Source organism: Mustela nigripes, chromosome 8 (genome assembly GCF_022355385.1).
Source record: "Mustela nigripes isolate SB6536 chromosome 8, MUSNIG.SB6536, whole genome shotgun sequence".
Classification (NCBI taxonomy): domain Eukaryota; kingdom Metazoa; phylum Chordata; class Mammalia; order Carnivora; family Mustelidae; genus Mustela; species Mustela nigripes.
The window spans coordinates 68,148,223-68,166,181 of record NC_081564.1 but is presented as its reverse complement, the minus strand read 5'-3'; the positions used below and the strand labels follow the sequence as shown (position 1 = coordinate 68,166,181).

At 46.2% G+C, this 17,959-nt stretch overlaps 1 protein-coding gene across 1 annotated transcript; it reads left to right on the top strand.

Moving 5' to 3' along the window:
• Nucleotides 1-774: 774 nt before the first annotated feature.
• On the top strand, nucleotides 775-15,120 carry MRO (maestro). Its single transcript, XM_059408068.1, has 7 exons — nucleotides 775-1,096; nucleotides 7,321-7,423; nucleotides 9,043-9,189; nucleotides 10,250-10,432; nucleotides 13,144-13,299; nucleotides 14,608-14,715; nucleotides 15,067-15,120. Exons 2-7 carry the CDS (start codon nucleotides 7,325-7,327, stop codon nucleotides 15,118-15,120), a joined length of 747 nt encoding a protein of 248 aa, XP_059264051.1. The 5' UTR covers nucleotides 775-1,096; nucleotides 7,321-7,324.
• Nucleotides 15,121-17,959: the final 2,839 nt, after the last annotated feature.

The window sequence follows — 17,959 nt, the reverse complement described above, 5'->3', positions numbered from 1 at the left end:
TTTGGCCAAGACATCTCCCAGTGCCTCAGTTTCCCCATCCTTAATATGGGGATCATAATTAGAGTACTTACCTTAGATTTGTGGTAAGAATCAAACACGATAGTCTACGAAATATTTACCTGAACGACTGGCACGTAGAAATACCCAATAAACATTTATTAGCATAACAATAAACTCCAAGAGCTTTGAAAATGTGACTTCTTTTCTCTTAGGACATAGAGCCTGCCCACTTTGCCAAACACACGGCCAGACAATAAATAATTAGGGATAAATAGATTTATAGGAAGTCCAGGGACGGAGAAGTGAGGGGAGGAGAGGAGGTCTCCAAATTTGCAAGTACAATTAATTCCCAGTTCTCTTGTTTTGTTTTACCAATAAATCAACAGTTTTGTTGAGAGTTTAAATCTGTCCTCCTAGCACCGATGGTGTTTGTGGAGCAGAAGGGGGCGTCAGCGTTAAAGCTGTAGCTGTGGGTGCACCAGCCAATCACAGAGAAGCTGCTCCGCCTGGAACACAGTGTCCCATCCCTAGATTAATGCTGCTGGAACTGGATTAGGGAAGGAGGTTTTGCAGCTGTGCGCGGAGCCTGGAACCCGTCCATTGAGTGATGCTGCCATCTAGTGGTGTCATCGGGGAACTGCTCTGCGCAGAGCCCTTCCTTTGGTGCAGGGCAGAGCCTCGGAATTGCGGTCCTTTCCTTACAAAGTGTGGGTGAGACCCGAACGGAGGGAAGAATAAGGGGGAAAAGACAGCAAGGGGAAGGGGGAACGACACCTCAGCACCGTCTGGGAAAGTAAAGGACACAAGTGATGCTTGCAACCACTAAGAACAATCTCGTCGGTATTCGAGCGCAATTCCCTCCCCCACCGCAATGCGGTCATCTAAACTTTGTTTCCCCGCCCTGGGATCCTCACTTTCCAACACTCTGTGCTGACCCGTTATCCCGAAAAGATCTTTCACCTTCTCATTCCCCTTCTTCCACGTTAGGAAGTCAGGGCTGGGAAAATTGAGCCTAGTCACCCCACCTGGCGACCACAGCGGATCCGACCCGGGCTCCAGCCGCACCTGCAGCCGCTGACCACGTGACCGCCGCCAGGTAAGGGCCCGCGGGGCTCCGGGCAACCCTCCCAGCGCCCAGAGGAGGCCAAGGTCAATCGGGATTTCCCGGGCGGTTTTGGAATGTCACTCGCGTCACTAACATCAGGGGCAGTTGACATTGTCTTTGTAAAACTGAAGTGGGCAATGTTGGCCATAAAGCCAATCAATCTTTCTTCTGTTCGCAAACTGTGTCAGTCCACCTCTGTCCAACAGGTAGATTATAGGTCATTATATCAAGTCATCAAAGAGCTTTAGGAAGCGGGAGGGGCACTGAAGGGGAGATGTTAGTGCCAACATGTGGACATAGCATGTCCAGGGCGCTGTCTGGGGACCGGACATCCGCCTTACACACAGTGACACCCTGCACGCGGAAGTACAGGTCATGGTTTCTGCTGTGTCCTTACTAGCGATTTGACCTGAGTTGTTGACCTTACTTTAAGCATCATTTCCCTCTTTTCTAAAATTCACATAATTAAACTGACCTCTCAAGATTACTTCAAAGATTAAATCAAGTGCAAGAAAAGCCCCTCATTTGGGAGACTGGGACTGGCTTGGAGAGAGCTAATGGAAGAGGGTCCTTAAAGCAGAGAATCAGAAGGCAATACACGCCTCACATAGTTTACCTTAAAATATAGACTTCCCTGGTCTTTAATGTAGAGCCGTGGTCTTTTCTTTCAATGTGGATCCACGAGCTGATGGCTTTTGAGGCACACACATCATCTGTGAGTTCTGGTTTGGGTTTCATTCAGTGGAATGAGATCTGAAAGGCACCAGGGGAGACCCGTATAAAGTCGCTTCCACACGGTCATTCAGATCCCAGTCATGGTTCCATGAAGACTCTTCCCCAGTGCTTACTGTCCACACTGTTTCTAAGTAGACAGCAAGATCCTTCTCATTGTTGGATCTTTCCAAAACATTCCATTTTGATTCATAGAAACAACTTCCTTTCTCTGTGTATTCATTTTTCATCAATTTCTTGAATGCTTAAATGCCACAGTTATGATAAGAAGTACAGGTGTCAGAAACTGGTTCTTGGTCAGCATAAAAGGAGAAGTGAGGAGTGGGCACCATCAGCCACACTCACTGGTTGGTGCAAGTCATGAGGGTATGGAAAATACGGTTCCCTTGGCAAGTTGGCTCAGCAGAGGTCAGCTGAAACGGTTTTCCCTGCAGTGTGTACAAAGCGCTAAATGTGGTACCTAGCATACACAGTGCCCAGTATGTGGTAGATGTTAATATTTTTATGATGATTAATAAGGTCAGTATTGGGAGGGTTTTTAGAAATCTACCAGTTTGGGGGCACCTGGGTGGCTCAGTCAGTTAAGCACACAACTCTTGATTTCGGCTCAGGTCATGAGTCGGTCCTGAGATGAAGCCCTGCGTCAGGCTCAGCACTAGGCATGGAACCTGCTGGAGATTCTTTCTCTTCATCTGCCCCATCCCCTCCCTTCCCCTCCTAAAAAAGAAAAAACAGAAATCTAACAGTTTCTTCCCCTTGTTTTACAGAAATGATCAAAGTGTTTTATAATGTTGGCCTTCATAATATACCTTTTGGCTTCACTGAATAAAAAGGATTATTGACCATAAACCTAATATTTTGAGTCAGAAGGATTTAAAATTACAGAGGCATTTGGGAGTCAGCCTAAAGCACAAAGCAGTTTTCTAGGTTACCCTAAATCCATGTTTGTTCAGGAAGACCAGGAAAAATCACACCATAGTGATGAAGACAAGCTCCAGGCTCTCAGAAATAGTGAAAACCAGAGCGCAAGGTCTTAACACACCCAGGGAGGACTTCCTGGAGGAAGAATGCGCATGGGGATGAACGAAACTATAAGCAGAGCCATGCCTTTGGCTTCATTGTGGCCAGGTGGCCTCCCAGACTCCATCACACCCACCTGGGCACCTGGGATGACCCTAGCAACCCACCAGAAAAACCTAATGCCTCAAAGCAAAGTGTGGGAGTGAGTGGGCTTTGCAGCTCCAGTTAGAACACTTAAGAAATCTTTGACTCCATAGGCCGGCGTTTAAAATCCTCCTCCCCGAGATCCTGCGTGACAACAGACGGATATTGTCCTTTGTTTGGTTGCTTTGGGTCTAAGGGACACCGCAGGCAGGACGGACGGGGAGCAGCAAGTTCACAAGCCACAAAACTCCAGGTGAGGGGCTCTGGGACCCCAAGCTAACTTTTATGTTTCTTTTCGCTTTTAAGGGAGCTTTTTATTTGGGAATAGTGTCCAAGAAAAGGGTACAAATTGTAGCCTGGACAGCTCAATGTCATTTTTATTGTGAAAGAAATTCAAGGAGCTTCATGAACACAGGATGTCAATACCGTGTCCTCTGCAAAGACCCCGACACTCTCTCCTCTCTTATCCCCTTGGCCCCAGCTGCTCCTCTGACTTCTGGGGTCTCTCCCGAGGTGTGGGGTATGTCAGTTCTGGAGTTATTTAAGTTCCACTGTAGAGGCAGGAGGGAAAAAAAAAAAAAAATGAAAGAAAGAAAGAAAAGGCAGTGCTGGGGTCGGGTCCTGTGCCCTCTGAGATTCCGATCCAGTAACAGTGAGGTAGGCCTGGGGTCAATACCCAGCACTGTGGGGGATTCTAATGTCGGAGGCTGGGCTGATGCGGTGAGAAACAGCTTTGTTTTTCCTGCTCCAGAAATGGAGATGAGCCCTGACAAGCTGTGTGACCGAACTAGCTCACAGTTCTCATCTTGTAATGAGAAGGCAGGGCGGTAGGAAGGGCTTGCTGGCAGAGGTGGTGAGCTAGACACAGAGCCTCGGGCGTTTTCCTAACCTCATACCGACCAAGAATAGCACTAAGCCCTCATGGACTTAGCACTGCGTGAGAGCCTCCCAGCGCCTTAAATTTCGACCTGACTACGAAGAAGTGATGGGGCTGGAGGCTTGGCCTCTGAACCCTGGAGCAGACGGTTTGGATGGCTAAACCCCTTCCCTGCTCTGCTAATCCGACAGGAGAAGTCCAGCGTAACGAACAGGGAACCGGCTCTGCTTTCCTTCTCCACGGAGAGAAGTCTCAGGTGTGATTTTCATGCATCAGAACGGAGATACCAGCTGTCTTATAAGGAGGCCTCCTTAGTGAGCAGCCCCCAGCTCGACCATTTTCAGCTCCCCTACCCACAGCCAGGTGCTTGTCAGCTCTGATCAGGAACATTCAACCCCGTGAGGGGCGGGATTCTGCGGAAACAGAAGGTTGTGTGGAGAAGAGCCCCAAAAGAAACAGCCAAGCCTGTCTGGCATCAGTGTGAATTTTAAAATCCCTTCATTTTGGAGAAGACTGGCATAGGAATAGTGTCGTTTCTTTCTCTTAATGCAGTGGTTTTCGAAGTGCGGTCCCCAGACCAGCAGCACGCAGGTATTCCCCGGGAGCTTGTTAGAGATGTGGATCTGGGGCCCTGCTTCAGACGCACGGGATCAGAAACTCTGGGGATCAGGGCTGGGAATCTGTTAGAACAAGTCCTCCGAAATAAATAAAATCTTTAAAAAAAAAAAAAAAAAGAACAAGTTCTCTGGGTGATTCTAGCCCATGTTCAGGTGTGAGAACCGCCGGCATTTAATGGAATGTAGAACTTAGGGGAATGCCTTTATGCAAACAAAGAAAATATTGCTGATGGGGGGCAATTTTTTTTTTTTTTTCTGGGCTTTTGTTTGAGATCCCCATTGTGGTAGTGAGGGCAGCTCTGCTGACCAGAGATGAAGAAGAAAAAGAGCCCAAGAGGTGGGAAGGAAGAGGTGTTTTCACGGACCTCTCCAGTGTCTTCTGACCAAGAGAGCATCAAGCATCACCGGAACCTGCAGAGGGGGAGGGGCAAAGAGAGTGGAGGAACCAATCTCCTTGAACCTCCAGGTCAGAGTCAAATGTTCCAAGCTGTTTAACGGGGCTGGGTTTTGTCAGCGGCCTGTGCTTAAATAAGTTAGCAATTCAAGTACAGTAAGTAGGGTGGCCAACATGTCCAGGTTTGCCTGACACCTCCCTGGTCTTAGCACGCAAAATCCCACATCCCAGGAACCGCGCCCCCTCTCCGGAGCCAGGCTTCAGGTTTCTCTCCCACACCACCAGTCAAGTCTCCAATTCTCAGCAGATACCTACGGGGCGTCTCATAATTCAGTTCATTTCTGACACCGGCAGGTGACCAACGACCAACCAGCTAGACTGGACGTTCCCTCAGGTCTCTCCTTGGGTTTGAGGAATTTGCCAGAACGGCTCACAGAAATCAGAGATACACTTTACTTACCGAGTCACCGGTTTATTATTAAAGGATGTAATTCAGCAAAAGCCAGGTGGGAGATGCATAGGGTGACGTATGGGGAAAGGGTATAGAGCTGCTGCACCCTGAGTGTGCGACTCTCCCCAGATCGCCACGTGTTCAACAGTTCGGAAGCTCTCTGAACCCCAACCTTTCGGGGTTTTGTCGAGGCTTCATTTTACCTGTGCACAGTTGATTCAATCATTGCCCGTGGGTTGTCTCCAGCCCCTCCCGCCTCGCAACAGGAGGGGAGGGGACTGAAGTTTCCAACCCTCCAGTCACGGGGTTCGTCCCCCTGGCAACCAGCGTCACCCGCTGGTAAGAAAAGGTTTTCAGAAAGTCACCTCATTAACATGACAAAGATTTCCTGATCGCTGTAATCAGTTGGGAAATTCTAACGGGTTTAGGAGCCCTGTGCCAGAAACAGGGACAGAGACCAAGTATATATTTATTATAAGTCACCATACTGCGGGGCAAACTGAGGTGAATGGTCGGCACTCACCCTCGTTCAGTGACTGCCCAATGGAATTACTGGGTGAGCTTTAAGATTAGGGATGGCGGGGCTCACCTCCAGAGATGGTGATAGACTTCCTCCCAGGCACCACCAGGACATCTGGGAGATGGAAAGTTCCTCAGGGGACTTTATTGTGGCTAGCAACCGACAACCCCTGCAGCTCCTTGCGTGTCATTTCTCCCACTAATTTTTTTTTTTAACCAAAACAAAAGTCAGTGGTTCTGATGAAGCGAGACTCCTACCACATACCACATACAAAAATGGACTCAAAATGGATCAACAATGTAAATATAAGAGCTAAACTCTAAAAAATTTTGGAAAAAAACATAGGGGGATTCTTCATGACTTTGGATCTGGCAATGGATTCTATTATCCTAGTTCAGACTAGTTTACACTAGTGTACCTCAACTTACACGGTAGATCAGAAATACTTTGTGAGCTGTATTTACTTATAATATATATTTTAAACAATATATACTGGCAGTGAAATTACAAAACTGTAGATATAAAATAAGAAGCATGGTTGCTCAGATTTCTACCCCACAGGCAATTTTTGTTAAAACTGTTTGGGCATTCTTCCCTGTTCTATGCACATGCAAGCATATAGGTACAAATATGTTTCCCTTTCTCATACTAACAGTAGCATACTGATTTTCACTCAACAGCATGTTTTGGAGATCATTTAAGCATAGGTGGGCCTGCCCAATATTCTTTTTTTCCTTCCAAAAAATTATGTTTATTAACATGTTATCCATATGGATTTTTCTTTTTTTCAAGTATGTTTTCAGTGGGTTTTCCCTCCCGGTATTCTTCTCAATGAAAGCATTGTGGTCATCTGTAGTTGTGTAGTTGTAATATATAGTTCTAACTTATTTATATTAAATAATTAGTCACAACTATCAAAGGACATTATAGATTGTTCGCATTACAAAGTGGCAGTGTCTATAGTATATGTCTGTGTCTGAGTAAATGATGTGCCGTTGTCTCTGTGGGGTCCCAGAGTGGCTGAAAGATAGGTACATTTCAGAATTATAGTTGATGATATCAAGATCGCCTCTAAAACGCAGTACCAATTTACATTCTTGGGGAACTTTTGAAAACACAGCGTTTCAGGCTACTTTTTACTTTAACTCATGAGAATCTGAGTGGGGCCCTGAATCTTTGTTTTATTTCCTTGGTGATTCCGATACAAGAAGGCTCCGGGATAGAATGGGAGCCATGGGACGGACGGTCTGGGTGCTCCTGCTGCATTTCCTCCTGCTGTTTATCTATTGCTGGGACAGCTGCGTCACCTCACCAAGGGGACGGGGTCCTAAAGGACAGGCCTCAGGGATGTTGCTTCTTTGTGTTCTTACCCTGGCACCGTGTTTTGTATGACACTGCTTGTCGATGACAAATCTTGGAAGAGTGTTTGTGGCTCATATGACGATTCTGTTTTCTTCTAGATCCATGGATCAAACACAGAGAGGAATCCTGGGCCAGCCCGGGCCGGTCCCCACCACCCAGCCCAAGAAGAAAAGGACGTCAGTGATGTCTTTCTTTTCCAAGGTCTGTCACAAAATATTATGAACAGAGGTCCCTCCCCAACAATCACCTGTAACAGCGCCTGGTCTGCATTGGCTGTGGTCGCTCCACTGAGGTGCTTCTGGAAAAAGCTTGATGACGCTTCTCATAACACAGACCGCAGGTTCATAGGGTAACGAGATAAGCAGGGAGGAATTTAGCTTACTGCAAACTTAATCATAAAAGTATAGAAAGAGCTACAACGCATGCTGAGAAATAATGATGAGATCTGGTAATCACCCAAATACCAAATAGGACTGTGGGTCCAGTCTGCAGCCCCTTGTGCCCCACGATAGTAAGGAGATGGCTTTTCCTGGATCTTGTCTGGATTGTCTTTGTTCTGACATCAGCATATGTTGCTGTGTTATATGAGGCACAGAACACTGCGCCCTGCCTGGTCTCATAGGCTCACCACAGAGGGGACCCGGTTCTTGCCCTGCAGTGACAGTTAGTCCCTGATGTGGCTTCCTGTGCTAGTCACACGGTGTTTCCCATTTGCTTTACTTATGCATATCTGTTCCTAATCTTAGTTGCTCAGATATATGCGTTCTGGGGTGGGACAGCCTTTAGGTGTCCTGAAATGTTTGTAGGTGTGCTTTGCTAGTCGGGCCAAATGCTGTTAAGAGGTTGAGGAAGACGAGCACTGAGAATTAACCCTTGGATGTAGTTGTGTGGAGGTGGGGGTGGGGGGCATCAATCTGACTGCAGAAGGTTCAAGAGATAAAGGAGAGAGGAATTGGAGAAAACAAGTCTAGACACATCTTTCAAGGTAGAGCAGGAAAGTGGGGAAGAGCTGGAGGAGGACGAAGGGTTGGGAAAACGCTTTTCTTCGAGATGGAAGCCGCCCAGCATTTCTCATCCTGTGAAGGATCCCTGGTCTCAGCTCACACCAACTCTCTAAAGCCCCCTTTATTTATTTATTTTTTTGTTAATGATTTTCTTTATTCATTTGACACAGAGAGAGAGAGAGAGATCGCAAAAGAGAGCACAAATGGTGGGCGGGGAACCCAATGTGAGACTTGATCCCAGGACCTGGGGACCATGACCTGAACCCAAGGCAGACACTTAACTGACTGAAGGTGCCCCTGAAGCCCTTTTTCTTCTGAGCTCTAGCACACCCTCAGTGATCCTAGAGCACCTGTCCCCATATTTCCCCCAACCTTTCTCAACACCAGCTCTGCATTATTTGTCTCTACCTAGTTCCTCATCCACCAAAATTCTTCACTATGTAGATCAAACTAATGTATTTCCAGGAATAATCAGGTGATTTTTTAAAAAAAGATTTTATTTATTTATTTGACAGAGAGACACAGCAAGAGAGGGAACACAAGCAGGGAGAGTGAGAGAGGGAGAAGCAGCCTCCCCCTGAGCAGGGAGCCCAATGCAGGGCTCGATCCCAGGACCCTGGAATCATGACCTGAGCTGAAGGCAGTTGATTAATGACTGAGCCACCCAGGTGCCCCAGATCAGGTGTCTTTAGGTGAAGAAAGAAGGGCTGAGTTGAGCAGGCCACGCAGGATTTTATTTAGAGGGAGGGATTGGGGTTGGAATAGGTATGACTCTGAACACTCCCCAGATCAATACATTTTTTACTTACTACACAGGTCTCTTGGACACTGAGGTTCCAGAAGCGGGAGTCTCTGAAGAATGTATTTTCCATCTTGGCAGAAAGAGCCCAGGACCCCAATGCTAAAAAGCGCCACATGGCAATGAGAGGCCTGGGAACCATGGCCTGTGAGACCCCTGACAAGGTAGGAGAGGAAGGTGGCACCCAACTGGCCCTCATGGCCTGGAGTCCCCAGGACAGGGAGATGGTGCTCCATGTACCAGTTATCCGCTGCTGTGCGACAGACCTAGCATTCATCCTCTTGTAGTTCCCTTAAGTCAGGAGTTTAGGTACAGCATAGCTGGGTTCTCTGCCCAGCATCTCACAAGGCTACCACCAGGTGTGGGTCAGACTGCGTTCCTTTCTGAAGCCTGCGCTCTTCTTTCAAGCCTCTGTGGCCGTTGGAAGAATGCAGCTCCTTCCAGGTGTAGGACCAAGGTCCCTGCTCTCTTGCTGACTGGCTACCTCAACTCATTGAAGCTCTTCTCTCACAGCATGTGAGCTTTCTTCTTCAAGGCCAGCCCAAAAGCTTCAACCGCTCATGCCTGCTCAGAGGAACTCTTACGTAGTGTGATACAACCATGGGAATGATATCCCATCCTTGTTGTCATATTCAAGAGGCTAGAAGAAAAGTCACTGCTTCCTTCCACATTCAGGAGAAGAAGAGTAGACAAGGGTGTGACTCATTTGGGGTTATTTGGGGGATCTTCACACCTCAGTAATATCAGCCATGGGAAACAGAGTGGCAGATGGGATTAACACACACCTGGACATCACCCTCTTGGGTGAATTTAATTTATTTTTGAGTAATTTATGCCTGTGTAGTAAAAGATGTTTTACCTACCTCTTTTAGCAACTGTCAACTTCAGTGATCATTTCATCTCACCCCCGATAAAAGTATCTGCTGTGCCCCAGAGGCCTAGATCATCCAGCCCACCGCACTCCTTGATGCTCCCTTCCCGCCCTCATCTGCTCATAGGCCAAGCTCCAGACTGCTCTTCCTGTTGTTCTTCCAAGATTGAGCTGGATCTTGGGTCAGGTTAATGGAAAGCATTTGTATTTCAATGAGTGTTGTTGCCGTAGTACCCGAAGAAGCTGTGCTCTCAGACCAAGTCCTAGGTTACTGGAGGATTAGAAGTAGGATTGCTTTTCAACTCGCAGGGAGCAATTTCTGGACTACTCATACTCTTCAAACTTGTTAACAGGTGAGAAAGTATAAGAAAATTGTCCTAGACCTGCTGGTGCATGGATTGTATGACCCTGTGAGTGCTGAAGTCATCCACGAGAGCTTGAAGACACTGACCATCATTTTGGGCAAGATCCAGGGGAAAAGTCTAGGCTCTTTCTTCGTAGACATCACTCTCCAGACCAGGACTTTATTAGATGATGTAAGTGAGACAATTTGGAAGAATTCTGGATTATTAAAGTTGAGGTAGGATGAGAAATATATAAGCCCTGGCTGGTGTGTTGCTCAGAGACCATGGTCTGTATTATTCACTTCTTTATTAAGAAATCATTGAGAGACTAGTATCATACTGGCAGTTATGGAAGACATAAAGAAGGAGGAGTTTTTGTTGTTCTGGAGAAGTGAATATATACACACCGATGAATACGGTGATGAAGATGATGGTCAAGGTGATGGTAACAGTGCTGACATGTATTGAGTGCTCTGTTAAGGTGTGACGATAACACTAGTTAGCATTTAGCGAGCCAGTACTGTGTGCCAGGCACAGTGCTAGGCAGTTCTCATGGGTTATCCCATAGAATCTTCTCAATAACCCAGTGAGGTAGGCACTATTATTTATCTCCACTTTATAAATGAGAAGAAACCAAAGCACAGAGAGGTTAGGTGATTTGCCCAAGACTCACAGAACCAGTGAGCAGATATGACCCCAGACTTTCTGACTACAGGACCTGGGCTTTTTACTGCCACGGGACAAGGTCGGCTAAGTAGAAAGTGCACTGATACATTGTTTGCTCTGAAACTGTGGAGACTCTGAGATACCTTCCTTTCAATCTGACCAGTTAGCCTGCTGCAGACACACACACACACACACACACACACACACACACATACCCTAACAGAGAGATAATACCTGTAGAATAGGAAACAGACCTACAGACCTTTTATTTACTCACAAAGCACCTTGAGTGAGTTCCCCCACTGAATTCTCTGGATGGACCCGAGCCACATGAGAGGAACAGAAATCTTGAAATTATGAAACTCAGAGTTTATATAGGAACTTTTGCCCCGTTTGCCTCTCCTCCTGCTCAGAGAGACAGAAGAGACCTTTGCTCTGGAATGCAAACCAGTCATCTCTGTGGGTAGCAAGGAGAGGAAGCCCTCTACCTCCCTGGAATGTAAACAAATATCTCCAGAGAATTGTCTAAATCTCTCTGCAGGGCCTATCTTTTTTTTTTTTTTTAAAGATTTTATTTTATTTATTTGTCATAGAGAGAGAAGCGAGAGCAAGCACAGGCAGACAGAGTGGCAGGCAGAGGCAGAGGGAGAAGCAGGCTCCCTGCCAAGCAAGGAGCCCGATGTGGGACTCGATCCCAGGACGCTGGGATCATGACCTGAGCCGAAGGCAGCCGCTTAACCAACTGAGCCACCCAGGCGTCCCTCTGCAGGGCCTATCTTAATTTCCAGGGCTTGTTTGCATGCAATCACTTTTTTTATACCCAGATGAACTATAATTTTTGACCAGAAAGCCCTGGGTGTATAGTAACCTGGAGATATTTGTGGAGAGTTGTTTCCTGACAGTGTATATCTAGTGGAGCCTTCTTGACTGCCCATCTCACCCTGTGCTCTCTCATGCATGTGTTCCCTGTCATATGATTATCAGGCCCCAAGCAGGCCAGGCACCCATCTTATGTGTCTTGTATCTCTTAGAGTGGAAGGGTAGCAATGAAATGAATTATGCACATACACATACACACATACACGCACTGGTAAAACAGCGAAGAAAGTGCACCACTAAAGCAATTTGTGGAAGTGTCCCATGTGCTAAAAAATATTTTTCAGTTCTTTATGAAATGGTCAGTGGTCTTTGGTCTTGCTGAGTGTCTGTGACCCCACAGTTCTAGGTGCTCCTTGCCCCTGAAGAGGCTCAGCCCAGCTCAGTTCCTCCTGGTTTGCCTGGAGATTTCATGGGACCAGGAAACACTGATATAAACACTGATATAAAATCCCTTCGCCAACAGTCAGGAGACTGGGTGCTACCCCGGTTCTTTGTCACCCAACAGTGAGACTTCCACAAGTCACTGAAATGCCCTGAGCCTTGATCTACTCATCAGGAAAGGGAGATACTTGGACCAGACCTCTCACTTTGGAGAACAAGAAAGGACTGCACCCCCGAGACACCCTCAGAGACCATTCTGCTAACTAAAAGCAGGGAAAGTTGGCAAGGTGTCAGGAAAGAAACAATTGTTATTTCTATCACAGAAGCGAGAAATTCAGACCAGAAGTGAAGGAGATGCCCTAGTAGAAGCACTGGGAATAATCAAAAGGAGATGGGTCAAATGAATGAAAATTGCAGCTACCCTAAATTCCTTTAGGTAGTGACATGGGATGAGCTCCCAGATAGATCATTTGATGAAAAATCAAAGTACATGACAATGGGATGGTGTGCTTCTGTTTGCCTAAAAATGTGAGAAAGGACTATATGATACATATTTTATTCTTTTTCTTCTTAATTTTTTGGAGGGATATGCACAAAATTTCTAACTTTGTTCATTCATGGGAGGGAAATTGAGTCGTAGGCAGAAAGGGGTAAGAAGGAGACTTACTTTTGTTAATAAAATGAATTGATTATTTTGAATTTTGAACCATACAAATGTATTCTATCTCCAAAACTTTGAGTAATAAAGAGCAGAGTTGGGAAGCTTGGATTAGCACAGTGATTCCCCCAGTCTGCTTGTCTTGTCCTCTGGAGAAGACAGTCGGTCAAGATTGTCGTTCAAGCCAGCTAAGTGCTTTAGATGGGATCTTGTCATCCACACCCACCCATGCAACAAAGTACAATGACTGTGATGTCCTCTGATGCAGTGGCCTTATGGTCATGACCCGGGTTCTGTTTTGTTCGCCGGGAATCTGCAGGAGAATGACAACATGAGATACTCAGCCTTCGTCTTGTTTGGCCAATTGGCGTCCTTTGCTGGGAGGAAATGGAAGACATTTTTCACCAGCCAGGTCAAGCAGACTCAAGATTCCCTCCTGATCCATTTACAGGACAGAAATCCCCAGGTTGCCAAGGTAAGTCTGTGAGAGTCCCATCCGCTTCGCTAAAGCTCAGGCCATTCCTGAAAGGGGCTGCGGTGGTGCCCTGTTGCGCTGAGCCACTAGACTTCTTCCTGCCGGTTCCGTTAGGGACACTCAGAAGTGTATCCACGTGGGGTGCCTGGGTGGCTCAGTGCGTTAAAGCTCTATCTTCGGCTCAGGTCATGATCCCAGGGTCCTGGGATGGAGCCCGGCATGGGGCTCTCTGCTCAGCAGGGAGCCTGCTTCCCTTCCTCTCTCTCTGCCTGCCTCTCTGCCTCCTTGTGATCTCTGTCTATCAAATAAATAAATAAAACCTTAAAAAAAGAAGAAGAAGAAGAAGAAGAAAGAAGGAAGAAGGAAGAAGGAAGAAGGAAGAAGGAAGAAGGAAGAAGGAAGAAGAAGTAGTGAATCCTTGGAAAGGTCCCTGCCCAGGGACTCATCTCTCTCTGAGCCAGCGGGCTCTTTTCCATCTGCTCCTGCCCCATGGGCCTGATCCAGTGCCTGCCAGAGGTAGATAAACTCAGGTTACTGGAGTGTTGGGGGCAGAGGGGCCCTAACTTGGGTCTAATTTGTGGGGCAGTAGCCCACATGACGAGGACATGAGCTCATGCCAGCTAGCTTCTGACAGTGCGTATGTTCCCCACCCCTGGCTTCTCAATCCCCTCTAGAGCTTTTGTTTTATTCTTAGAGAAAACATGTCCTAACAGGGTTGGATCTATGTAGGTTTTCAAAAACCACCAAGTGTGAAAGGTTCCACTAAACCACTTGTCTTTTTTAAATTAGTGCACACGAGGGGGCACCTGGGTGGCTCAGTGGGTTAAAGCCTCATCCTTTGGCTCAGATCATGATCCCAGCATCCTAGGATCGAGCCCCGCATCGGGCTCTCTGCTCAGCGGGGAGCCTGCTTCCTCCTCCCTCTCTGCCTGCCTCTCTGCCTACTTGTGATCACTGTCTATCAAATAAATAAAATCTTTAAAAAAAAGTTAAAAAAATAAAGAATTTAGTGTACACAAGAGAGACAAAGAGAGAGAATTTGGGAATTTAGGAATCCAGAACTACTTTTGATGGGATGATAACCGGTGGTAAACTATAAAGTGTTACTCTCCTCACCAGTCCCAACTTCTAGACACGGTCATTTTAGAAGAAAAATCCTTGAAGGCTGACGTCTTCAGACTTTCTGGAAGTTACTTTCATACCCTCAGTAGCCCCCAGACCACACATCTGGTGCAGTGCTCTTCCTCAGTTGGATTCTAGAACTCTCTAATGTTTTTGACAATAAGATGGTAATATTATTTTTCTCAGGCTTGCAAAACAACATTTCGAGCCTGTTCTCCATATCTGAAAGAAAGAAAGGAAACCGGCTTCCAGACTGAAGAAGATCAAAGGAACCCTAAACTCTGCCGGCAGCTGGTGAGTGAGAGAGGCGGGGAGAGAATTCTCCCAGAGGTCCCCCCCTCCTGGTGTCAACCCAGAGGCTGGGCAGCCACACTTGGGGGTTCCTCCCCATAAAAGAACTCAGGCCAATTGTGTTTCCCTTGTAACTAACCCGTCACGCAATGTAAATGACAAAACGCCCAGAGGATTACACACAAAATCTATTGGCACTCCTAGCGTAGACTATTAGATGAACACAGGCCATTATCTGAGAGTCTGAAGACTGATGGTCCTCACGCTCTGCCTTTGACAACGGCCTACTCGTCGTAGAGTCAAGGAGCTGTGTTGAACCCGTCCCTCACGAGCGCTTTTGCTGATTTCTTTCAGAGCCACTATCATCCCGAGCTCCTGCAGTTCTTCTATGCAAATAAGATTCTGTAAACACAGAGCCACAGGGAAATTGTTCCAGTGAGCACCTTGCTGGGGAGCTGATAGTCCCCCCTCTTTTAACTCTTCGGATGCTTCTGCTTGCCTCTTGGGATTGTACTAGAAAACGGGATGCTGGGAGAACAATTGATGGCAATTGCATGGAATTGTATGATTCTATCCGAAGTAAATTCTCAATTGCTTTTATGTATCTCGTTTCCTCCCCATGCAAATTTGATGAGAAGGTACCTGCTTTGTTGAAAACATTGAAAGCTTACATAGATTCGGTGCTTATTGTTCTTTTTGCTTCTTAAGTTCGTCTCTGTCACCTATCTTGTATTTTTTATTTTATTTTTAATTTCTGAGGTTTAGGAGAATATTACCTCAAGTGATTTTTTTTTAATCGGTCATTGATACTTTGCAATTTGTTATGGATGACTTTATTGGCAGGATCCATTTAAAGTTGGTGAAAGGCCCAAGAAGGGGGTTTGGAGACTACCTTTAGCTTCTCATAATCTTCAACAGTCATTGCCTCCAAGATCATCCCTAACACAAATTAATAAAGAGAAAAAAGAATCTAGAAAGTGTATTGAAAAACCTCAGGCTAACAGTAATGTATGCAATAATAAGTAACATTTATAGAAAATGTTTATTGGACACTAAGCGCTTTGCAAGTATTATTTCATACTTACAACACCCTATGAGAAAGGTACTATTGTTATCCTCATTTTCCAGGTGAGAAAAACTAAGGCACAGGGAAATTAAGTAGCTTGCCCCAGATGACCTGGTGAGAGACGGGGCTGGAATTTAAGCCCGGACAGTCTGACTTCTGGAGCCCATATTCAATCACCATATGATTCTGCCTCAATGTGGAATAATTGACAGATGGTTAGAAACGTAAAAAAACAAAAAACTAAAAAACAAAAACCACACAACAACAACAAAAACAAAAAGAACAAATTAAAAAAAATACACTCAGCTTCTGCTCTATTTAACTCAGTTAACTTTTGCTTTTATATGTACTAAGTACACATCTCTATTAATTTAATTGGTGGTCTAAGTATATAGTTTTACTTGTCACCTCTTGGCTAATTATGTCAATTTTGGGGGGCAGTCAATTCTAATTCTAGGAGGGATCACATGGCTCATATAAAAAGTTTCAAGAAAAACCTCAGCCTCTCCTACTTTCCCTCCAACCAGTTTACCTCCCAAGCTTTTCCTGTAGAAATCCTGATATTATCACCAAACTTGGCATTCAGGCCATACGGGACGACTGTGTCCAGTTTGGGAAATGGAAAACACAAGAAGGTCATAAGTGCTGCAGAGGGATCTTAATATTGTTCTGAAAATTGGGAACTCTAGCTTTCCGGGGACGGGACTGTATAACACAGATGAGGGGTGTCTCCTAGGGGACACAAGAATGTGGCAGATGGCAGAAGGGGAAGCAGGAACCAGAGGCATGAATGGATTTTCTTCCTTCCTATTTTGAGGTTGGGGTACCTGAACCAGGGACTCGGGAATGGCAAAGACTCCAGAGCAGGTGGGATGCTTCTGAGCTGAGAGCCTTCTCCCTTCCCAGATGTTGGCCTGTTTGAAACTATGTTGCAAGGTCCCAGTAGAATCTGATGCTTTCTGCTAAGCGATCAGTGAGTGGCCTGAGAAACAATTGCATCTGGCCAGCATTCGGACAAAGCTGGAGGTGGAATGGGGCAGGCAGGTTATATGCACTAGAGCAGAAACATCCATGTACTTAATGCCCCTGAGCTGAATAAAATTGCGGAAGATGCTATTGAATTGGCTTTAAGATCTGTGGTGGACTGTTCACTTGGGTGGCCCCCAATGAATCATGTCTCCTAACACTCGTGCCCTCTGTAGACCCTTCCCGTTGCATCTGGGCTGGCTTTGTGGCTCACTTTAACCATGAGAATGTGCTGAAAATACCAGTATGCCAATTTCAGGCTACTCTGTAAGAGCCCTGGCAGCTTCCTTTTTTGTGCTCCAGGTGAAGCCAGCCGCCATGTAAGAAGCCAGATTACCAGGAACGAAGAAGAATGTCTGAGATCACCGTTTTGGAGGAAAGACCAGGCTAACTGCGTGGGATGCCACGTGGAGAGCTGAGGAACCCAATCCACAGTGAAGTCTGAGGTCCAGGCGCATGACGCACGTTGGCGGTTCCAGCCAGACGCCGGCTATCCACGTGACCCAGCTAACACCAGCTGTCTCCATGAAGCCCATCCCAAATTGCAAAATTGTAAGCAAGGGAATCAAGTGATTGCTGTTTTAAATTGCTAACTTCTGGGATAGTTTGTCACTCGGCAATAAGTAACCAAAAGAGGTTCCTAATCACTAATTTTATCATTTGGCCAGTTTTGTTTTGCTCTTAATAAGTCCTCTTTGAGTTTAAACTATATTTCTAGAAAGTTGTATTATGATGGAATTCTGCGGTGAGAGCAAGGGATGCCTTTTTTGGACGTTCTTGGACCTTTGGATGCCTTGTTCTCCTTTTTCTAGCTCACCCTGTGCATCACAGCGCCCAGCGCGCAGCAGCTGATCCAGAAACATTTGCTCAGTGACTAAATAGTTGCAAATTGTAGCGGGAACAGCGTCCAAAGTAGTTTGCTACTCTGGGATCTTAGCCAGGGGCTCACACTCTTCCTTTCCAGCTTTTTCTTCTGTTACTCTTTTTGCTTTAGCCAAGTTTGGCTCCTCTCTCTTTAAACCCTTCTTGGTCTCTTATGCTCCTTTGCCTTTGTTCAGTCTCTCCTCCTTTTGCTTTGAATTCCCTCCCCCCAGCCATGCATACTCCAGGCACACCCCCACACACATCTCAGGTGTATATCTTCTCTGTACTTTA